General features: G+C 48.9%; 9 protein-coding genes across 9 annotated transcripts; 5 read left to right on the top strand and 4 right to left on the bottom strand.

Annotated features, from left to right (window-relative positions):
* Positions 1-58: 58 nt before the first annotated feature.
* Positions 59-3,441, bottom strand: spt16 (chromatin-remodeling protein SPT16; the record flags this gene model as incomplete). Its single annotated transcript, XM_056718955.1, has 6 exons — positions 59-553; positions 609-2,639; positions 2,698-2,850; positions 2,915-3,036; positions 3,090-3,174; positions 3,262-3,441. 6 exons carry the CDS (start codon positions 3,439-3,441, stop codon positions 59-61), a joined length of 3,066 nt encoding a protein of 1,021 aa, XP_056583090.1.
* Positions 3,442-4,058: 617 nt separating this feature from the next.
* N7517_001224 (putative mitochondrial carrier protein) lies at positions 4,059-5,455 on the top strand (the record flags this gene model as incomplete). The annotated part of the gene is made up of 4 exons (XM_056718954.1): positions 4,059-4,246; positions 4,300-4,306; positions 4,388-4,536; positions 4,597-5,455. The coding sequence occupies 4 exons, from the start codon at positions 4,059-4,061 to the stop codon at positions 5,453-5,455; spliced, it is 1,203 nt and encodes a 400-aa protein (XP_056583089.1).
* Positions 5,456-6,622: 1,167 nt separating this feature from the next.
* Positions 6,623-8,788, top strand: N7517_001223 (putative MFS monosaccharide transporter; the record flags this gene model as incomplete). Its single annotated transcript, XM_056718953.1, has 7 exons — positions 6,623-6,681; positions 6,740-6,817; positions 6,884-7,172; positions 7,258-7,451; positions 7,508-7,778; positions 7,892-8,333; positions 8,394-8,788. 7 exons carry the CDS (start codon positions 6,623-6,625, stop codon positions 8,786-8,788), a joined length of 1,728 nt encoding a protein of 575 aa, XP_056583088.1.
* Positions 8,789-9,441: 653 nt separating this feature from the next.
* pmt2 (uncharacterized protein) lies at positions 9,442-11,874 on the top strand (the record flags this gene model as incomplete). The annotated part of the gene is made up of 4 exons (XM_056718952.1): positions 9,442-9,582; positions 9,636-10,319; positions 10,397-11,156; positions 11,225-11,874. The coding sequence occupies 4 exons, from the start codon at positions 9,442-9,444 to the stop codon at positions 11,872-11,874; spliced, it is 2,235 nt and encodes a 744-aa protein (XP_056583087.1).
* A 277-nt stretch (positions 11,875-12,151) lies between these two features.
* On the bottom strand, positions 12,152-13,023 carry N7517_001221 (Rab family GTPase; the record flags this gene model as incomplete). The annotated part of the gene is made up of 2 exons (XM_056718951.1): positions 12,152-12,904; positions 12,955-13,023. The coding sequence occupies 2 exons, from the start codon at positions 13,021-13,023 to the stop codon at positions 12,152-12,154; spliced, it is 822 nt and encodes a 273-aa protein (XP_056583086.1).
* Positions 13,024-13,428: 405 nt separating this feature from the next.
* On the top strand, positions 13,429-15,690 carry N7517_001220 (uncharacterized protein; the record flags this gene model as incomplete). The annotated part of the gene is made up of 1 exon (XM_056718950.1): positions 13,429-15,690. One exon carries the CDS (start codon positions 13,429-13,431, stop codon positions 15,688-15,690), a length of 2,262 nt encoding a protein of 753 aa, XP_056583085.1.
* A 408-nt stretch (positions 15,691-16,098) lies between these two features.
* Positions 16,099-18,342, bottom strand: N7517_001219 (uncharacterized protein; the record flags this gene model as incomplete). Its single annotated transcript, XM_056718949.1, has 1 exon — positions 16,099-18,342. The coding sequence occupies one exon, from the start codon at positions 18,340-18,342 to the stop codon at positions 16,099-16,101; it is 2,244 nt and encodes a 747-aa protein (XP_056583084.1).
* Positions 18,343-18,876: 534 nt separating this feature from the next.
* Positions 18,877-19,890, bottom strand: N7517_001218 (aldo/keto reductase; the record flags this gene model as incomplete). Its single annotated transcript, XM_056718948.1, has 3 exons — positions 18,877-19,423; positions 19,488-19,768; positions 19,831-19,890. 3 exons carry the CDS (start codon positions 19,888-19,890, stop codon positions 18,877-18,879), a joined length of 888 nt encoding a protein of 295 aa, XP_056583083.1.
* Positions 19,891-20,167: 277 nt separating this feature from the next.
* N7517_001217 (uncharacterized protein) lies at positions 20,168-22,301 on the top strand (the record flags this gene model as incomplete). Its single annotated transcript, XM_056718947.1, has 6 exons — positions 20,168-20,519; positions 20,575-20,584; positions 20,637-20,667; positions 20,734-20,884; positions 20,935-22,040; positions 22,101-22,301. The coding sequence occupies 6 exons, from the start codon at positions 20,168-20,170 to the stop codon at positions 22,299-22,301; spliced, it is 1,851 nt and encodes a 616-aa protein (XP_056583082.1).
* Between the last annotated feature and the right edge of the window lie 276 nt (positions 22,302-22,577).

Raw genomic sequence — 22,577 nt, 5'->3', positions numbered from 1 at the left:
GCAAGAAAGGAGACAAGAAGGAAGGTCGTTTGATGCCTCACCGGCAACAAGACGTTGATTAGCGCTTGCGTTTGATCCCGCGATCGTTGTCTTCATGATCGGTCTCCTTGTCTTTACGTTTCGCTTTTTCCTCCAGCTCGTCCCAGTCCTCACCACTCTCCTCATCGCCGCTGAAGTCTTCCTCGCTGGCATCGGCGCTCGCGTCATCATCGAATTCACTATCTTCCTCGGAACTCTCGTCTCCAGCTGCAAGCTCCGAATCGGACAATTCGAATGCCGACTCCTCTTCCTCATCTGAACCATTTTCGGAATCTGACTCGGCGGATAGGAAAGACCACCCGCCATCGGCAAAGAAGCCATATGGATCGCTGACAACTGTTTTCATGATAGTGGTCCAATTCAGGTTGAGCGGACCTTCGGTGAATGCAATATCAACAGAATCAAGCCAGTCCTTCACGCCCTCAAGTGCCTCAACAGGAATCGTGTTGATATGAACGGGTGTCCGGCGGAAATCTTTGAAAACGAAGACCATGTCGAAGTTTTTGAGTCCAAACTGCGCACTAATTAGTAAAGTAGACTGACAAATATTAGCAAGCGGAAAACATTACCTGAACTCTCTCCAAATGGGCAATCTCAATTTCATTCAACGTGACGGTCGTGAAAGGAGGTTCAGTGAGCTGAACTAGGGCATCTGTGGTCGGTTGAATCAAGACATTGGACCGGTTTGGAACGCCGGTAAAGCCAATTTCTCTGAATGGGATATCGACATCGACACCCTCGTCCTTGCCAGCGTCCGCAATCTTCTCGGCAAAGGCCTTGAACTCACGGTCCAACGCAGCCCTTCGCCGTCTTTCCTCCTGTTCAGCCTCAAATTCTTCCTCGTCTCCGTAGCGGTGTTTGCGTCGACGGTTTCCAGTTTCATCAAATTGCATTTCCGTAGCCTCACGATAGAATTGGATATCCTTTGTCTTTCGCTTTCCAATCATAATGGGCGTCTTGAGATGCACATGGATGAGAACGATCAATTCATGGGCACATGGTTGGAAGAACAGATGCTTCACGTTGCTGAAGAGCACATCAACATGCTCATTGCGGAAGGGCGACAGGTACCGGAGACCATTCTGATGAATCTCGACTTCTCCCGGAACACGCTTTCCATCCAAAGGAGGCCGGAGGTAGACGTCGGGCAGTTTCACTGGACGTCGGTTTCTAATTTCAACCAGTTTATCTTGCTCAACAACATCTTCCAATTCCTTTTTCTCTTGCTCTCGTCTCAAGGCTGTCTTGCGAAGTTCCGTGATATCTTGGGCAACTCGTGCAAGCCGGTCATTATCCTTGGACCGGAGAGTGAGGTTGCGAACGAAATGAGCTGACAAATCCTCAAAGGGCTGGTCATCCTTTCGACCCACACCCTGACCTGGAGACAGGAAGTTGATTCGTAGGTAGGCGTATTCTCCTTCGTCACTTTTGCTGGCGTTCTTTATGGTGTTGATATGGAAGGGAACTGGTCGGCCCATGATAGGCACAATCACGGTGGAAGTCTTGAGGTCAACGTAAACTGTAAGGTCTTTGACCTTAGCGGGGAGTTGGTTATCTCGCTTGTAAGACTCAAAGCGCTTGAATTTCTTCTGTGCCACCCCATTGTCGTCTCCAGTAGTACCGGTGAACCGCTCCAAGCCCTCCTTTGTCTTCTTCGCAGCCAGTTCTTTCTGATGCTCTCGACGACGGGCTTCAGCTCCCTCGTTGACCTGAGTTGGTCTTTCCGCACGCAGTTTGGTTCTTGTGACGTTTCTGCCAGCAGCGGCGCTAGACTTCGCCTCCTTTTTCTGTTTCACAGGCTTCTCGGGCTCTTCCTCATCCCCGAAATAGAATGAGATCGAATCCATGTCAATACCAGCGTCTTTGGTGAAAATGTGAGGCCCATTTTCCCCGACACGAACTGTATCGGTGATGACCATAGAATAGCCACCATTCTTGGCATTTTTTGAGTCTGGATCTTTCACATCAGTCAACCCGATCGTGATAGACAGTGTCATGCCGTTTTTCAACACGCGGTTGTTCTTGGCATTGAGGACCATATTGGAATCTCGGAGCTCGATTCCAATCCCTGCACCAACGTTCTTGAGAAAGTGTCCCTCCAGCTCAGGCTTCTTGGACCGAACCAGGCTCAGTGCCTTGTTGTAAACGTCCTTAGCGACCACGCCATCCCGAACCTCTTTCATGGTTGCTTCATGGAGGCTCAGCAGTAGGGCATAGTTTGCTTCTTGTGATTTGGTTGGGTCAACCAAATAAGTACGGCCAATGAGTGAGCTGTAAGTCTTGTATCTGATTCCAAAGCTGGACAGAATGATGCCGGGTTCAAGGTTTTTACTGTCGGGAGTCGCTGTGAGCTTGAGATCGTAGGCGCCTCCACTTTGAATTACAGGCCCGTAGGCCCAGTCGATTTGCTGAGGATCAAATTCCGAGGGTAAGCGCGCCAGCTTATTGAAAAACTTCCCATCGTCAATCTTTGCATCAACCTTTGCGGCGAGGGCCTTGTGCGTCATCTTCTTTTCTTCGTCGAGCAAACGTGACATCTCATCGACGAAGTACTCCGACATAAGACCACTGCAAGCTCTGGAAGCATTGCGGATTGAGACCTACGAGATAGTATCAGCAAACACCACTTGTTAAACACCCCGTCATAGATAAACCTACCAATTCATCGGAATCCTTGATTGCAAAAGCCGCCGAGAGTGCAGGTGCTATATCGACTTCCTCCACTTCTTTCGATATTTCCGCAAATGCGCGTTTCCATTCATCTGCGAAGGGCCCCGAAGCTGTGTTCTTGGGCAAGGTACCGACTTTGTTCTGCAGTTGCGGTAGTTAGTGGAAGGCAAATCAAACCAGTGATTCAAATGGCATTTTAGCTCACCCCTGCGCCCTTGATAACCTCCAAACATTTCTCAAATGCTTTGGTCTTTGATTCTGGATCTTTGGTAGTGACAAGAATTTCGACGGGGATCTTTCCTTCTTTCAGTGGCTCGAGGTGTTTCGCTGTGATTTAAATCAGATATGCAGTGCGCAAACTTCCATTCGTTGAAACTCACCTTTCTTGGCCGTAGTGACCACGTAGATAGCTTCAGTCGTGAGCACAAATAGTGTCGCTGGGAATTCATAGCCGAGAAGCCAGAACTAAGAACAAGTTGAATTAGTAACGACGTCATGAAGCTCATGGGGCTCTATGGGAGGGGGATGGGACTTTGGAGGATATCCACATACATGCATCGCGTTGTTCTTCTGGAACGAGTTCTCCTCATCGGTCTTGCCCATCAATATGACCACGGACCCTGCATTGCCAAAGAGGGCATTGCCCGACCGCTTGTCGGCCTTCCATGACGCATAGAAACCAGACAGTCGGTTGAAAAAGTTGTTCTTGTCAATGGCGATCTCTTCAGCCATGGTTATCCTGATGCGAGCAAAGTATGCCGCAGTCAGAGAGACTAAGTTGATGGCACAAGAGTTCGGTGCAGGAGCGCAGGAGCTACTGCAGGTATGTCCGAGTGTTAAATTTGTTTAGGATGAAGAAGAAGGTAGACGGGAAATGAAGGCAGCATCAATGCGACAGCTGCGATGATGAGAGACAACACACCGATAGAGCTGGGGCTGTGGAAGAAAAGACAAAGATAGAAAGGGACGGCTTAGGGGAAAGCGAACGCGAAAAGCGCGTTCTTACACTTTAGGTCTCTCTCGATTACCGTATCAAAGTATTACCACATTCGTATTAGCGCTATTCTTCATCTCTCTTCTCTTATGGAATCGGAACATGTTTTTGTTAGTATCTCTTTTTATTCACTTTCTTTTTATTCTCAATCTTCAGGTCAATATGGCATATGTGAGCCCTTACTTGGTCGTTTGATTGAATAACAATCACACCCTGTGATGCTGCCCTCTTTTTTCCCACCTATATCGCCTGCCCTTTGAAATTCACTCTCGACATTGAGCCAGTCTCTCTTTGAGATCCCACAAGCACCCGTTCCCTACGATGTACACTGTGGCTTTTTAGTTGTCTGTAAACAATGAAGTCTCCGATAGCCCCCATCCTCCTCGAGCCTCATCTCGGCGAATTTCCAGGAAGTTCACGAAGGATTTCTCGCAACGATGCGGCTACCGGAGCATCTGCCGCCGGCGTTCGTGCTCTCAGTGCACAGATGGTGGCCTTCTATTTTAGGGCCCCGATCAAAGCTTTCTTTCGTATGCGTGTTGAGTATGTAGTATCTGTTGACCTAATGATCTTTGTATTGACAATATTTCACCTAGTTATATGGTACACTCTCCCCATCATTTATAATAGATGAGAAACACCATCAACCCATCACCAGCCTTGGTTGCTGATCATTTGAAACAGGCATTTGCAAGAGCTGTAAATCCCCGTGTCGCTGAAGGCAAATGGTCTCTGCATACGACAACCCCGGGATTATTGCTCCACGCCGTTCAGACATATGGCTGGCGGTTTATCCCAAATCAAGTGCTCCCACCCTTGATGGCAAATGCAGGGTGAGATATTCCCAAGGATATGGCCATAGGTGATTTGAAAGCGCTAATGATATATACCAGGGTTGGTGCTGTTCTCTACACGTCCTATCTCCAGGTTTTGGGAGCCCTACATGAACCTGTGTCCCAAGGGGTCAAGCGAGTCTGGCCTCCGGCCCCTCCATCTGCAACATTCGCAGCTGGATTCACCGCCGGCACAATCCAGTCGATTGTAGCCGCGCCTCTGGACGCGTTACAGGTTCGCTTTCAAACCAGTGACATGCTGGAGGGTCAGTACCGGAGTATGTGGCATTATGGTCACCATAAGCTCAAACAGATTGGTCTCCGGGGAGTCTTTGCAGGCTGGAGCCTGTCGTTTATGCGTGATTCACTCGGTTATGCTGTGTTCTTCTCCTCATTCGAATACATCAAGTCACAGTCCTACTATTCCTTTGTCACTTGGTACTATGGCTCCCTGCAAGTCGATCATGTGGACAAGCTTTCATCGTCCGAGTCTAGTGATCGCGGGGTGCCACTCATCAAGCCCCACTATGCATTGGAGCCATGTTTCCTGATGATGGCTGGTGTTGTGGCATCGATCGCTCAGCAAACCATTCAACATCCTCTAAGTAGGATTCAAGATCTCCATCTGGGTCGACTGGAATATCTGGATCACCAGGCCAGTTTGATACCCTCACGACAGAAGATGATGCGATTATACTACCACGCCTATCAAGAGACTTTTAAGAGGTGCAAGCGGAAGGCTGTGCGAACCGGGGGCTGGCGCTCCTGGTTATTCCGTGGGTTTATCGGGAGCTCTCTTCGTCAAGTACCTAGTACCAGTGCCGGCCTGATCATTTTTGAATTGGTGCGCCGACGGTACGCAAATCTTGCCGACGCTGTCCATATTCAGAGTGATGGATATGATATCCTTCTCACTTGATGGTTTCCACAGGGTTTTCTTATCCCCTCTCTGGTCCAATTTCTCTATTCATTCTGGGGATGGCGTTACGGACATAGAATATTATTTCATATAGAGTACATACACAAGCGATACCCGACTTTTAATTGAGTACATTTATGTGTATAGCTGGATACCTGGCAAGATAAATTTTATATCAGGATAACATATCGAGGGACTCTTATGAAGGTTATCTGACTATATATCCATGTAGTATAGTCATAATATGCATAATACTCCGTATAGGTATAGTACTCCCGAGGTCCATACATAATTAGTAACATATTTGTCGATCCTTAAAAGACGTATTAATATACCGTATGCGTACAACCTTGGAAATACTTGGCATTACATATCTCTCCTATTATCATCTTCAAAGGCATTTGAACTTCCTTTCTCTTCTACAACTCAATTTACTATACCTAGTTTCCTCGGAAAACATATCGAAATCCGAATTCCTATACTTGAACTACTTGAACTTTCTCTTTTGGCTCTGTAATACTTGGCGACCCTTTTTGCCCAAACGCATCTCCCCAAATATTTCCGCCTGACACCATTTTGACATTCTGCGCGTGTGACTTTACGTAGCTAGTCGCCTGCGACCACATCGTCTGAGTGGCGCCCTAGCGCAGATTAATCCACTTTCAAAGGTTATGCGTTGAACTTTGTGGAGAACCTCCCTTATCGATATCATTCCCATCTCCGCATTCTTTTCGGGGCTGCGAGGTTCAGCCCAATACCGCCATCATTTCTCCGACTTCTTCCACACGCGCCTCTAACATACCTCTCCGATCCATACCCTCTGATTCCCGCTCTACACATTCGGGCTTATTGGAGTCCAACGAGAAGGATAGTCGACGGTCTTCCCACTCGTCTGCTCGCTCGGTCGGGTCTGACTTCTCAATCTGGTCAGACACCGGTGACCTCGCCGAGCAATTCGCCGAGGCTGAAGATCCGCTGCAGATTCACCTTTGCGATTCCTCAGACCGACGGCTCTTGCGTCGAGAAGACCGAAGAAAGCAACCCAAACACGTACACTATTCTTCAAACTTGAGCAACGAGCGTTCTGAGGTCGATATTGAAAAGATCAGAATACCAACCCCTCCCACGCGGCATATTTCGAGAGTTGAACGTGTTCTGGCCGCCATAATGACACCCAGAAATGAAGCACACGCCCAGATTCACGGCTTAGTCGGAAAGCCATTACTGTGAGTGTCTCAAACCCCAATACTGTAGTATTACTACTGACTCGGATTTTCAATGTAGTTACTTCACAAGTGTGTTTGTATCACTGGGTGTCTTTCTTTTTGGCTATGACCAGGGTGTAATGTCTGGCATCATAACGTTCGTACCTATTCCCTCATAGACTCGCCATAGAGATTAGGAGCAGACTGTGGCTAACAGATGCAGTGGCTGGTACTTCAAAGATTACTTCAACCAGCCTTCTCGGGCTACAATTGGTACAGTGGTTGCAGTTCTCGAAATTGGAGCATTCATATCCTCGCTCCTTGTGGGGCGTGTCGGTGATGTGATCGGTCGTCGAAGGACTATACTCTATGGCTCCATTGTGTTTTTCATTGGCGGTGCTTTTCAAGCATTTGCCACAGGTATTCCCATGATGATGGTCGGTCGTGTCATTGCTGGACTAGGCGTTGGCGCCCTCTCTACCATTGTGCCAGTTTACCAGTCTGAAATCTCGGTTTGTAATCCCCTTTGTCCATCAGCCTTTGGGGATTCTTGTTTGCCTCCCCTTTCTCTTGCCAGGTATGCTGACGAATTTTAAGCCTCCCCACAACCGTGGGAAGCTCGCATGCATCGAATTTACCGGCAATATTGCTGGATATGCGACTAGTGTGTGGGTAGACTATTTCTGTAGCTTTATCGATAGCGACTACTCCTGGCGCCTCCCGCTCCTTTTCCAGTGTGTCATGGGTGCATTGCTTGGGGCTGGCAGTCTAATGATCTGTGAATCACCTAGGTGAGTAGAAATCTCCTCCCACCGTCTGCCAGGCTAACTCCCATGGCTCTACCTAGGTGGCTTCTTGATAATGACCACGACGAGGAGGGTATGGTGGTGATCGCAAACCTGTATGGTGAAGGCGATCTCCTCAATGACAAGGCCCGGCAAGAATATCGTGAGATCAAGATGAACGTCCTCGTCCAGCGACAAGAGGGCGAGCGATCCTACTCCGACATGTTCCGCCGGTATCGCAAACGGGTGTTGATTGCCATGTCGGCTCAAGCCCTAGCTCAACTCAACGGGATTAACGTAATCTCATACTATGCTCCTCTCGTTTTTGAACAGGTATGAATGCCACACGCTGCTATGAATCCAGAGTCTTCCTCCCGCGGCGCCATGCCGTATTGAAACAAGATCCAAGGAGACTCAAGGATTATGCTGACCAATCACCAATATAGGCCGGCTGGGTTGGACGGGATGCCATCCTTATGACCGGAATCAATGGCATTTCATACTTGCTATCTACCATACCACCGTGGTATCTCGTGGATGGCTGGGGTCGGCGACCGATCCTACTTTCGGGTGCTGTTGCCATGCTCATTTCGCTTTCTCTTATCTCCTACTTTATTTATATTGAGATTCCTGCCACCCCAACCCTGACAGTGATCTTTGTTATGCTCTATAACGCAGCTTTCGGGGCATCTTGGGGCCCCATTCCATGGTTATACCCCCCGGAGATCTTGCCTTTGAGTATTCGCGCCAAAGGTGCAAGCTTGAGTACCGCTTCAAATTGGGCATTCAATTGGCTCGTGGGTGAAGTGACCCCTGTTCTCCAGGAAGTTATCAAGTGGCGGTTATATCTGGTTCATGCATTCTTTTGTGCATGCAGTTTTGTGCTTGGTAGGACCCTTTATCCATGGTCATCTGCCAGGGACCATTATACTGACTATATCACCACAGTTTATTTTTTGTTCCCCGAAACGAGTGGGGTTCGCCTCGAAGATATGAACATTCTTTTTGGCGATGCTTCCACCGCCATGCCGACACCGGCCACCCAAGGCGAACGCGGGTCGCTAATGGGTGCTGGTTCACCCGTCCCATCGCTTGATCTGCGTCGGCAGTATGGTCAATTTGGGGCAGAAAGTTCCATCCCCGGCCTAGATATTGATCCTCCGACTTCAAGCCATGAAGGAACCAGCAAACGCGGACGCTCAGATTCCCACCAGGGTAGTGCTCGCGGCGAAGGAATTGGTGGCTGGATCTCAAGCATGGTCAGTCGAAACCGAGGAGCGGCCCCCAACGCTACCAGCAGTCAATATAGACGTTTGGAGCAAGGAGAAGGAGACGAGCAATGAAAGGATTATGGATAATTGTGGCCTCGGACCGAATAAAGGAAGAAAGATCAAAGAATTCGATAGCATATATCTCCTTTCTCCATTTACTGTCTTCTGTTTGTGTCCACGTTTACGGTACATATTCAAATCCGGGAGTTTTCTATTTGTATGGGGGCGCTTCGCTTTGATGGTATATAAACGTATTGAGAGTATCCTTGTTACTAAAAATGTGTATATTTATTGGATACATATAGAAGTATTAATTTAAAAGACCCATATAAATACTAATAGATTTGAAAATACCTTGGAGTATATTTATAGGTAAAAGGTACTTAGACGGAATTACAAGGGCCACGTTCTGAAAACGGCCCGCTAAAAGTGGACTTGTTTATCCTCCTTGAGGCCACGGATCTCACTTTCTCCTTTACTCTCTCAGCCCACTCTCTTGCTTCGCTTCATTTCATTTTTTTCTTTCTTTTTCTCTTTGATCTACTGAGTTTACTTCCCGTCTATCCGTTGGATTTGCTTCTATCACTCATTTGCCCTGGGGAATGGCTATGTTCTCTTAACCTATCCGTTCTTCTATTATCGGTCTACCTCGGTATTCCTCAGTTTAAATTCCTACTTCTCCAATTTCTGTTGTTTTCCTTTGAAAACACCACAAGGCGCGCACTATGGCGGGCCTAGACACTGCCGTGAGCACGGGCGCCAAACACGAGGCCGACCTCCGTCGAAGAAATGTCCCTGATACTAGCAAAGGTTATCTGGACTCGAACCGGGTGAATGATGAAGATGTGAAGAAAGCTAGACCACAGGTGAGATAGACTTCTTCGACATCATACACGCTCTTCTAACCTCCCCTGATCAGTCACCCTCGTTTCTCAATGTGCTAGCTAGCTGGGAGCCGATCATTGCTCCCATCATCTTGACTGCCCTCGCCCTCTTCACTCGCCTGTACCAGATCGGTCGTTCCAACATTGTGACCTGGGACGAGGCCCACTTCGGTAAATTCGGTTCTCACTATCTCAAACGCGAATTCTACTTCGATGTCCACCCGCCTTTGGGGAAGATGCTAGTTGGCCTGTCCGGCTATCTTGCTGGCTATAATGGGTCATTTGAATTCAAGTCTGGCGAGAAGTATCCAGAAGATGTGAACTATACCTTTATGCGAGCCTTCAATGCTGCCTTTGGTATAGTTTGCATTCCCCTTGCCTACTACACTGCGCGAGAGTTGAACTTCCGTCGCCCCACAGTATGGTTGATCAGTCTGATGGTACTGTGTGAAAACTCCTATGCGACAATTTCTCGGTTTATACTTCTTGACTCGATGTTGCTCTGCTTCACATTTACTACTACAATGTGCTGGGCAAGATTTCACCGTTTGCAGCATGCTAGCTTTTCGCTGGAATGGTATACCTGGCTCTGTTTGACTGGCTTGAGCATTGGATGTGTCTGTAGTGTCAAATGGGTCGGTTTCTTCTGCACTGCTCTTGTCGGTCTTTATACCATTGATGATCTGTGGAATAAATTTGGCGACCTGAAGATGCCACGGGTAAGTACCTGCGTTCAGCCCCTGTTCCCCAAAAGTCAATCACCGATTAGCTGGCTAATCCAGGTGTGTTTGAACAGGCTGTGCTCGCAAAGCACTTGGTTTCTCGCATTGTGGGATTGATTTGTATCCCAATCCTGGTCTACATGTTTTCTTTTTATCTGCACTTCTTGGTGCTGGCGAACAGTGGTCCAGGTGATGCCCAGATGAGCTCACTTTTCCAAGCCAACCTACACGGTACCGAGGTTGGTAGAGACAGCCCTCTTGAGCTTGCGATTGGGTCGCGTATCACACTCAAAAATATGGGCTATGGAGGTGGGCTTCTTCACTCCCACGTTCAAACCTTCCCGGAGGGATCTATGCAGCAGCAGGTCACCTGCTACCACCACAAAGATGCCAACAACGACTGGTTCATCTACCCCAACCGACAGGAGCCAGACTACGATGCCACTGCCGATCTGCGTTTCGTTGGTGATGGCGATGTCATTCGGCTGATTCACGGACAGACAGGTCGCAACCTGCACTCCCACGCTATCCCAGCACCAATCACTAAATCACACCACGAGGTATCGGCCTACGGCAATATTACCATTGGAGATGAAAAGGACCACTGGAAAGTGGAGGTAGTCGATGATGTTGCATCCCGGGACCGATCTAGGATCCGGACACTCACAACAGCATTCCGCCTCCGCCATCCGGTCCTAGGCTGCTATCTCCGGGCAGGAAATGTCAATCTACCTCAATGGGGCTTCAAACAGATTGAAACTACGTGTACCAAAGAAAACAAACCCGGTGATGTGTACACCCACTGGAATGTTGAGTCTCATACCAACGACCGCTGTAAGTTGACCCTTTTTTCAAGAACTTGGTATTGATGAGCCCGATCAGACTTATTGACTTATGCACAGTGCCCCCTGGTGACCCTGGCTCCTATAAATCGCCCTTCTTGAAGGACTTCATCCACCTGAATGTGGCTATGATGACCTCCAACAATGCTCTGGTCCCCGATCCTGACAAGCAAGATGACTTGGCTTCCAAGTTTTGGCAATGGCCGATTCTCAATGTCGGCTTGCGTATGTGTTCTTGGGATGACAATGTTGTCAAATACTATCTCCTAGGAAATCCTCTGGTCTATTGGGGAAGCACTGCCGCTCTCGGTGGATTTGGTCTTCTGTTCCTTTGGTACGTTCTGCGCTGGCAGAGGGGATACAATGATCTCAGCAACGAGGAAATTGGTCACATCCACTACTCTGGCTTGTACCCCGTTATCGGATGGGTCTTGCATTACCTTCCCTTTATCATCATGGCCCGCGTGACTTATGTCCACCATTACTATCCGGCTCTCTACTATGCCATCCTGAATTTCGGCTTCTGCGTTGATTGGGTGACACGGAAGATGAACCCCAGATTGTCTGCGGCGGTGTATGCTTTCCTCTACCTGATTATTGTTGGATTGTTCATCCATTTCCGAGCTATCGTGTTTGGAATGGAGGGTCCCAACCAGCAATGGACTCACCTACGCTGGCTACCTGGATGGAGAATGGCGAATGTGAACTAATCATGGATCGTTTGATGACATGTTCTTGTCCTCTCTGCTTGTTAGCTCGTGTTGACCTCAAAACTGGGACCTTATATGCCTACATGGGTACTTGGATCAACACGGATAATTTCACTTTGCTTTCTGTATTTGTAAAGAAAATTGCAATGTTACTAGAGCCATTAAAGTTCTCATTCCGACGGTTTTAGTCACACTTGGTGTCTGGTAACAATTTAGTTGAATATGAAGATATGTCGCGGCTATGTGTTGCTGGTTATTATTATTACGGACTGTGGATTTAGCAACAACCCCCAGTCCAACCATTACCACCTTTGCGCATAGCATCATCCATTCCCAATGTGACAGTTCTAGCGACTCCCGTGTTTGCTCCTCCTGAGGCCCCGAACCCTTTCACACCACTCCGCCGATCATTGAGGTCGTATTTGCCCGTTTCAATGTTACGATAAATTCTCTCGGCAACTTCCAGGAATGCCCGTTCAACCCCATCCCCAGATTTGGCGCTAGTTTCAACATAGCGAACCACATTGTTCATACGACACCACTCTTCGGCCTCCTCCTGGGTGACCTGCCTTTGATTTGACCCAGAACTAGCCCCCGTTAGATCAGTCTTGTTACCGACCAAGATGACAACGATGCCATCTTCTGCAATATGCCGTAGATCCTGCAGCCACTGTGTGCAGGATACAAAGGTCGAGTGCCTGGATATATCAAAGACTAGGAGAGCGCCAGAGGCGCCCCGGAAGTAAGAGCGGGTGATAGATTTGTATGTCTCTTGTCCAGCGGTATCCCACAGGGAGAGTTTCATGCGTTTCTGATTGGGAGAACCTTGAGGCTTTCGTGGAGGGGTAGGAAGGCCGGAGGTGGTAGACGCTTCTGGAAATGTATCACCCGACGATCCGGGAGAAGGCTCATCAAGTTCTAGCTCTAGTGAAGCTGGAGGACCAACTGGCACAATTCGCGACCCAAACTCGACTCCGATGGTCACATCATGAGATGGGGAAAAGCGGCCTTCACAAAGTCGGACGGTGAGCTATTGTTTGGTTAGCGGAGGCCCAAAGTCAAAAGACCGATAGCACTTACGCTGGACTTGCCAGTGCCAGAGTCACCAATGCAGACAAGCTTAGCAATATAATCCCATGGCTGTGACATGGAGAGTAGTAGAAAAATCCAGAATCAGAGATGGGAAAGAAAGAGGTCAGTTTACCTACGATGGTGTGTTTGGAGACCTCACCTGTTATCAGCTGAGTCATCTATCAAGCCTGATGTGCCCGTATGACGCTTTCATCAGCTGCGTGACCCTATAGCCCTTCACTTTATCCCCAGACAACTCTCTCTCTCTCTCTATCTCTCTCCTAGATTTGACATATCTCAAACAAATTCATAGTCTTTCCTCTCCCTCTCCCTCTCCTCCCTATACTCTTTAATATCCGACCGTACTTGATATCTTTAGTGATTTATCACTGGCCTTGTTCCTTCACCGTACTTCCTTTGTTGTGATAACAGGCCATGTTCTCTGAATGTAGGAACTGGAAATTATTGAATATTAAAAACTATATGGCTAATATTCCCCCCTTAGATGCCTCAAGATTCCTTGCGCAGTCACAGTCGCGAGTAACCTCTCGACCAGATGAGGTTCAAAGAACGGGTCGTAGCCGCCCTAGTCAACAGCAAGGCAACCCTCGACATCCCTCATCGCGCTCCTTCTTACGACCTAGCGATCCTTATCGACCGGGTGCATCCCAAACATCTCAATTTCCTTTTGCCCCTCGCAGCTCGGTTCAACAAGCTCCCCTTTTCTTCAGTGCCACTGATGAATTCCGAGAGGAAGATGACGAAACAGAACGTGAGCGAGAAATCGCTGATTTCTATGCACTCCAACGATCAAGGCGGAATTTTGGTGACAGCAACTTGAAGGAATCATCGGAGCTTGAGGATTCCGAACCTACAGGTTTTGAGGAAAGCTCACCATACGACGATCGTCCTGGTAATGGGAAAGGCATCAAGAGCTCATGGCGGGGAGAAGAGGGTGCTTTTGGTGCTCGCCCTTTTCCTATCGAGCCTGTGGCAGAAGTTCCAGAGCATGAATCGACATTTCGATCCAGCCCAACCAGTAGCAAACTTCGAGGTCATCTAGTTGATGTCGGCCTGGAAGATTCTTTACGGGCCGATGTTAACGATGGCCAGGCGTTATCCAGTCCCAGTGCCCACGATCCACCTGTTCAGCGATTCCGAGAACGAGAACTACTGAAGGAGCCCTCTGGTCCCAGCCAGCATGGGCCTACTGTAGAACAGGCTGAACTTTTATCCCAAGATGCTCCACGGCCCCCTAGCTCGGCAAGCTCATTCCGAACATCAGTATCACCGCTAGCCTCAGAAAACACAGTACACGATGCCTTCTGGGGCCAGTTGTTTCTGATATCTCTTGCGGGATTGTTTGCTTCTGCATTTCTCGTGTATCTTCACACATCTACCCCATCTGGAGACAAATCAAGATGGGGTGATACAATATACATGACTGTCCATGGATCTTTTTTCCTTCTCGGGATATATACCATTGTATCGGTTCTTGTGTCCCTTCTCTGGCTGGCCTTGCTACGGTCCTATGTGCGACTTCTGGTCCATGTGATCCTAGTCGCCGTCCCCATTATCTTATACTCTTTCTCCTTATATCCTTTTATCTCAAGTTTCAAGGGGCCATGGCATGGAACGAGTATCCAGGACAAGGCGATGAGATGGGGCTCTGCTGTCCCCTTTCTCGTAGCTACCATGTGGATCTACAATGTTGTGCGCGGCCGCCAGTCTATAGGGAAGGCCATAGGCATTCTTGAATTTGCTTGTCGAATCTTGGCAGCCAATCCCGAGCTCCTTGCTCTTGGTCTGGGTGCCTTGGTCTGCGTTGTTTCCTGGACGTGGATCTGGATGCTGATGTTCACTCGCGTCTTCTTGGGTGGTCATCTTGTTAGCTCGAAATCGTTTCTTATTGACGTGGGTAGCTGGTGGCTTGGCATCTATTTCGTTGTTGTTTATCTGTGGTCGATCGGCGTCATCGCAGGCATCCAGCGTGCTGTAACGGCTGCAACAGTGAGTCAGTGGTATTTCCACCGTTTGACCACACCCGCACCCACCTCGAGGCAAATTGTTCAGGCAGCCATCGTTCACGCCGCCATAACTCTCTTTGGCACGATCTCTTTATCCAGACTATTGGGGCTACTGGTTCGACTTCCTCTTATTTTGCTACCAGGTCGCATCTCCTCGTTGCTCAGTCTGTTCGCCTTTTCACTCGTCCCCACCCCAATCACTTTCTTGACCAATCCTCTTTCTCTCACCTACGCAGCGATTCATTCGCAGCCTCTTGCCGCTTCCTCCCGGGGTTTGAGCCAAATGACTATCCTTGCTCCGTCGGCGGCCTCAACGTCTTTACATCCCCGTTCCTATTCTCGATCTCCGGGGAGTTCGGGGTCTTTACTCTCATACCGGCTGTCTAAATTGATCCTCTACGCTGCCCGTTTCATGATGTCATTGGCCTTAGGGTTTGGCGGTTGGGTGACCACTGCCCGGAGCTTGGCAACCTCGGCGTCCGGTGGGACCATTCGTGGTAGCCTTTATGCCTACGTCGTCGGCCTTATTGCTGGAACAATTGGCTGGACCACACTGGGTGCAATGGAAGGTGTGATCGCAGATATTGTAGACGCAGCGGTGATTTGCTGGGCAAGCGAAGTCGGCATTTACGGCAGAGAAGCCCGGTATTGCCGCGAGGCTGGTTGGCTCTTTGGTGACTCGCAGCCTCGCTTCGGACATGAGTATCAAGAGGTCTAGGTCGGTTATCTTCTCTCTTTCCTTCTTTCTTTCTTCGTCTTATAAGCCCCCAACGCATGCGCTTTTCACGGTTATAATATTTCCATATGCTTTAGCGAGAATCTTTGACTTTCAAGTAGAATTCTTTTTGATGGAAGACAACCGAATACATTCTGCATTTTACATTTTGTACACGGCGTTGAAGCATCTCTGTGAGAGAATAATGTATTATTTTGCATCCCCGTGGTATATTCGAATTGCAAATAGCTACATGAAAATCCAGGGCTCGTGGTATCATGAGGAAATATAAAGAGAGAAAGGCAATGACCTGTGCGAAAGAAGAAGAAAAAATGCCTCCCATAAGACGCCATGTGAAACATATTCCGAGCGACGGGGCGAAAGGAAAGAAGGAAAAATATGAGACATGAATTAGAGACCAAGACGTCCATTCCACTCCACTCGTTCTTTCAAGCACCATTCTTTCAGCAGGGACCAGCCAAACCGAACCACTTCGATGGGAGGAGTGGTGCCACCAAGTGGGAGGAAATAACCTCCAGCATAGTCGCCAGCCTTGAGAGATGATCGACCTCGCTCCGAGTAATTTCGAGATCGCTGAGACCAGATCGTAGGGAATTCACGGCCAAGGACATCTTCAGAGAGACCCCGGGTGCCCTCTAGCCATAACCTCTGTGAATCCTTGTAGAACTCAGGAAGACGAGCCTTCAGTTCTGAAAATTCCTTCCTGATTTTCCTGTTCTCATCCAACAGGGCTGCGTTTCCGTCACTCCCAGGCGCAGAAACTAGGGTGTGCTCTCCAGGAATTGGGGTTATGGCGAGACGTTCAAGATCAAGACTGTGAATGGCAGTGAATGACACAGCCCCAAGGAGCAAGCAGAGACTGTTCAATGCTGGATATGGTACACTGTTCTTCTTGACCACTCGCCAGTATGGCACAATAGACAGCCATGTTGAGGAATCCCCAACCTGGCGTGATGAAGCCTTGGCCTGGTCATTCGCTACAAAGGCCATAATAAAGGACAGCAACGCTTCGATTGCAGTCACAACGGCTAGCTTTTCGTCAGTGACCGAGGTCCCGGTTTTGGAGGTATGCCGCTCTGCGGCATGTTTCAATTCACGACCGATGCTCGCAAACTTTTGCCATTCATCCCACCATACTTGTCGCTCATTGCGCGTGCGACCATCTGCCTGTGTCGGCGAAGCTTTCATGATTGACCCAGGATCAACGGAATGACGTTTGTTGGCGGGATAAGAAGGAGTTTTGCTATCGGTCTCTCCGAGATCGTTTCGGCGAGAGGTAGGAGGTTTTAGGTCTTTCACCGGCGTGATAGAAGCTGCTTTGATTTTGTCATGGGCGATTGAATTAGAGATCAAGTGTGGCTGAGGAATCGGTGTTCGAGGCTTTTCGGGAAAAGCTTTTGGCTCCTTTGAGCGACCACCTTGAGGGCCAAGGGCTTCATCGGTCTCATTCTTCTTGCCTTTCGGATCCCCGAATGGGTTCCCACGAGATGGACCAGTATCTCCTCCCTTCTTTCTGGGGTGTGAGACATCATCACGATCTGTATCCTGGCTGATCGGTGAATCTGACAGGTGCGCTTTCCTTTTGCCAGAAAATTTAAGCAAAGCTTCGACACGCTTTCGGTTCGCTCTTCCATATCGCAGTTTGGTAAGGAGTTGCGTCTTTTGTGGTTCGGCACGGGTATGGTCTCTTGAATGTTCATGGGTATTAGATTCCTTGGCAGGCAATCCCTTTCCTGCCCGACTATTGCGAGGTGGTGAACGGTCCTCAAGGCGGGCCAACTCCTTTTCGATATCTGGGGGGAGGGTAGGAGACAGCAAGCGCGGAAGTCTGGGTCCACCCGATGTTGGTGGGAGAGTGGGGGAAAGAAGTGCGGGCAGCCTGGGGGAGTGCGACTTGGCAGGGCTAGGTTCTCGGCGCGTCTCTTTCTCGAGAGATAGTCGCAGTTTCTTTGTGGAATGTGCTTCGGACTTCTTGGTCGCTGAGGGGTTAGGGAAATCGAGCTCAGACCCAGATGGCCGTTTCTGGCCCGCTCTTCCGGGGGAGAGACGCGCATGTGACTTCGGCGGCATTCGAGGCATTTTAGTCTTCTCGCTATTCTTTAGAGGTTCCGAAGATGTTGTCTGTCGTCTTTCCTCGGACTTGGTGGAGCTTGATGCGCCTCGGCTACCCGCTTCGAGGCCAAGGCCAACGGGGGATGCGACAGCGCCACTGGTCTTCTGAGTCTTGTAGTCCTTGAGACTAATCTTCTTTTTGGCCACGGTTTCTCTTGAACTTTCTCTAGCGCTTGGGGCTGTTGATCGATCGGCCATCATGCGCCCCGTTTCGTCTGACCAGTCCCCGACCGCTAGAAGCAATGAATCTGTGTCGTGGTGTGTCAAGAAGGTCATATATTGTAGTTGCTGCTCCTCCAAGCTGAAGGGTCTGTCATGCCCTACAGCCCAATTGTTGGCGGACCGGTTCCCCAGGTTAAAGGGTGTTTTGGTCGGAAATGTGAGTAAATATGGAACGGGCGGGAGGACGTCGTCGGAGAGGCGCTGCAATCGTTGGTCAAGCACTTCACGGTCTGACGTGGTGGAACTCGCAGCTCGGGGGGTTGTGGTGGTTTGGGAATGGCGTTTCTCGTTCACCGACATCGCAGTGCGCAGGGTTTCGCGATTTGTGCTTCCACAAGAGATGCTAGTATCATACGCGCTTCAAGCACAATTTGGGCTGTAGTCTATCACCGAGTCCTGTTTCTCTAGTCGGTATGGCGAGTTGCCTGGTGATCGTCAACGCATTGAGTCAAATGAAGGATAGTGGATGTACAATATCCGGCCTTGTTCAGGTGCCGAATAATCAGGGCATCCTATCACTGTCGCGTGGGGGGTGTTCCCATAACCCTAGGATTTTGAAGCCGCGCAATTGGAAAAAGATAAACACAGGCGAGATAACAAAGAGAAAGTGGGATGTGTCACAATGAGAGTGATTTCCATAAAGGAGCTATGGGAAATGTCCCCGGATAGAATGAAAGAAGATGAGTTGGAGAAGGTTACGTGAGGTTACCCGTGGTGCCTGTTGCTTATCGGCTTATCGTTACCATACAATTTCATTACATACAGTCCAAGGTACAATATATCCATTGATGAATACTATATAATAGTTCTGATACATTCAAACTTCCTCGGCATTCAGGAACGATCATCCTCTGCAAACTTCTCTCGCCAGAATGCACGGTAATGGTATGTATCCCCTAGGGATGACAATTCATCAACTTCTTGAGGTGTCAGTTTGAATGTGAATGCCCGTAAATAGCTGTTCAGTCGGGATTCTTTGCCACTCGTGGTGATAGCCACACAGCCACGGTCAATGATCCAACGTAACAGGATCTCGGACTGATTGACACCATACTTGGTGGCCAAGGAAGAGAGTAGAGGGTCCAATGGCCCACCCTGAGCCCGGGTGGCAGGGGTGAGGCCCCCATAACTAACAGTCTTGATACCTTTACTCTCTTGGTAAGGAACAAGATTGCCATGTTGAAGGTAAGGGTGGAACTCAATCTGATTCACAGATGGCACCACTTTGGCAGTTTTGAGAATGGTCTCCAAATCACTTTGTAGGAAATTGGACACGCCGATGGATCGGGCTTTCCCAGATGCCTTTACTCGCTCCATGGCAGCCCAGGCTGATTGAAGCTCTTCCTCCGACTTTGCAAAGTATGGAGCATGGATCAAGTACCTGGTCAAATTATTAACAGCGGTTCCCCGGTGAGTCATTAACTCACACCATGGAGTTCACTTACAGGTCCACATAGTCAAGCTGGAGCTTCTTAAGACTGGTATCAATGGCCTGAGGAATATCGGCGATATTGGTGATAACCTTGGTTGTCACGATAAGTTTCTCTCGATTTACCCCGCTCTCTTTGATTGCCTGTCCCAGTTCCTCCTCAGTCTGGTAGATTTCAGCTCCATCGAGGTGGAAGTATCCTAGTTTCGTTGCCGTCTTGATTGAGTCAACCAATTCCTGATTGATACTGCTGTCCCCAGACCTCTTGAACCACGCGGTGCCAGTGCCATATCCAACCTGTATTTTTGTCAGAGAACACATTGCCTCTATTATACGGGGATACGGTGGGGGTTACTCACGATAGGGACCGAGGTACCGTCATTGAGATCCAATGTAGGAATAGACGAAATGGTTGCCATTTTCAAAGATATTAGAATGATAATATAGGATGAGAACTTGTAAGGTGGATCGACCAGCTCAGCGTACCTTTACACAAAAGGTCCACGGGTGGACCTGAACAATGATTAATAATGTCAATTATGTCATTTTTGACCCGTCCCTCGTTACTTCAACTTCACTTATATCCTTGAGATATTACTAGGTCTCTCTATGAACTTCCGCGTGCCCGCGTGTTCAAGAAATTGGTATATGTTTCCACGGAACTTTCGTCCGCCGGTTTGGAATCGTTTAAACCAGATGGCATCACATCTTTCCACTGCCGGGATCTCCCTGGCTGAATTACCAAAATCAAATGTTTTCACATCTAAATTGCCCCCTGATCCGGCTTTTGATACACCAGAATCCTCGCATAAGGCTCCACGGGAATCTTTGGGGCCTCGCATGGTCAAAGGAGCTTTGTTCACATATGTCCGCCCAGAGCAGACCAATGAGCCAGAACTACTAGGAGTCAGTTCGAAAGCGATGAAAGACTTGGGATTGAAACCAGGTGAGGAACAAACGTCACAATTCAAGGCGCTGGTCGCTGGGAATAATATTTGGTGGGACGAGGAACAAGGTGGAATCTACCCATGGGCACAGTGTTATGGAGGTCAGTAGATCCACGTTGTCATGCATGGGAAATCTAAAGAGACTAATCTGCGCAGGGTGGCAATTGTAAGCTACGAAAGGAATTGGAGATATAATGTCAACAGCTGACAACCTGCAGTGGTTCATGGGCCGGACAACTTGGAGACGGAGTAAGTTAATAATGACATGCAATCGAGACCTCAGTCTACTAGAGATACTAATAGCCGACAAATTAGCGTGCAATCAGTCTCTTTGAATGCACCAACCCTCAGACAAATAGGCGGTATGAGCTGCAACTGAAAGGAGCAGGCAAAACACCCTATTCGCGTTTCGCCGACGGCAAAGCTGTCCTCCGGTCAAGTATCCGTGAATACGTGGTCTCAGAAGGTAAGCAAACCCGTATGAAATCCGAAAACAGACCACTAAAACATTGCCAGCTCTCTCCGCCCTTGGTATACCAACCACTCGGGCACTCTCACTCACCTTGGTCCCCAATGCCAAGGTATTGCGAGAGCGTCTTGAACCAGGAGCAATTGTTGCTCGATTTGCCGAGTCTTGGTTAAGAATAGGCACATTTGATCTTCTTCGCGTTCGCGGAGAACGTGAGCTGACCAGGAAGCTTGCGACGTATGTTGCAGAAGACGTTTTTAACGGGTGGGAATCCCTTCCCGCGATTGTATCGCTGCGTGACCAGCAGTCTTCCATGCCAATTGATACTCCACAAAGGGGTATCGCTGCTGATCAAGTACAAGAATACGAGGATGTACAGGAGAATCGATTTGCTAGACTGTATCGAGAAATCGCTCGCCGCAATGCAACGACAGTGGCCGCCTGGCAGGCCTACGGATTCATGAATGGCGTGCTGAACACTGATAACACATCCATCTACGGCTTGTCGCTAGACTACGGCCCTTTTGCGTTTATGGACAACTTTGATCCCCAGTACACCCCGAATCATGATGACCACATGCTGCGATATGCCTATCGCAATCAACCCAGCATTATCTGGTGGAATTTGGTCCGACTGGGAGAGTCACTAGGTGAGTTGATTGGAGCCGGAAATCGGGTTGACGACGAAAGCTTTGTCAACGATGGAGTAACGGAGGAGTTTGAACCGGAGCTCATCAAACGCGCGGAGAAAATCATTGAGCGTGTGGGCGAGGAGTTCAAAGCAGTGTTCCTAAGCGAATACAAGCGTTTGATGGGCCAGAGGCTAGGACTCAAAACGCAAGCCGAGTCGGACTTCCAGAATCTTTTTTCGGAGATGCTAGACACACTTGAAGCACTCGAATTGGACTTCAACCACTTCTTCCGCCGGCTTTCAGGGCTACCACTATCCGATCTAGAGACCGAAGAAGGCCGAAGGGAGGCAGCCTCGACGTTCTTCCATGCCGAAGGGTTCGGTGGGATTGGATACACCGAGGCTACAGCTAGAGATCGCATTGCGAAATGGCTGGATAGTTGGCGGCTTCGTGTTCTAGAGGACTGGGGCCCCGAAAACGACGAGGAAAGACAGAAGGCCATGAAATCCGTCAACCCGAATGTAAGTATCTGTTAAAATCTTCTTTTCAGATCCGGTACAGATTGTCTGACCCATTGATAGTTTGTGCCTCGAGGGTGGATTCTTGACGAGGTCATCGAGCGCGTGGAGCGCAAAGGAGACCGAGATATTCTAGACCGGGTCATGCAGATGGCTTTGAACCCGTTCAACGAAGAATGGGGTCTTCACAAGGAAGAGGAAGAGCGTTTCTGTGGGGATGTTCCCAAGTACAAGAGGGCTATGATGTGCAGTTGCAGCTCGTAATCAAGCTAGGAGCGCTACGCGGATCTCAACTCTCTGGGAGCCGAGCATGTGTGATATACTAGAAATCAGAAACCGATTTGAGCTACATAGCAAACGATGCATCGACTCCAATCCAGGAGAGATAGGCTCAGAGTAATTAAAACATGCAAATACGAGTATTTGCCAGGCTTCCCTACTTCACATTTTATACGCGTTATTATAAAACCCGAGAATTACCAAACAACCTAGGTAGGAGGTATCAAAAGTTAAGATCATGTCAACCTTGGCAGGTGTTGA

This window comes from Penicillium concentricum (assembly GCF_028827145.1).
Source record: "Penicillium concentricum strain IBT 3081 chromosome Unknown utg000001l_segment0_segment0, whole genome shotgun sequence".
In the NCBI taxonomy this organism is placed as follows: Eukaryota; Fungi; Ascomycota; class Eurotiomycetes; order Eurotiales; family Aspergillaceae; genus Penicillium; species Penicillium concentricum.
This window is presented reverse-complemented; position numbering and strand designations above follow the sequence as displayed.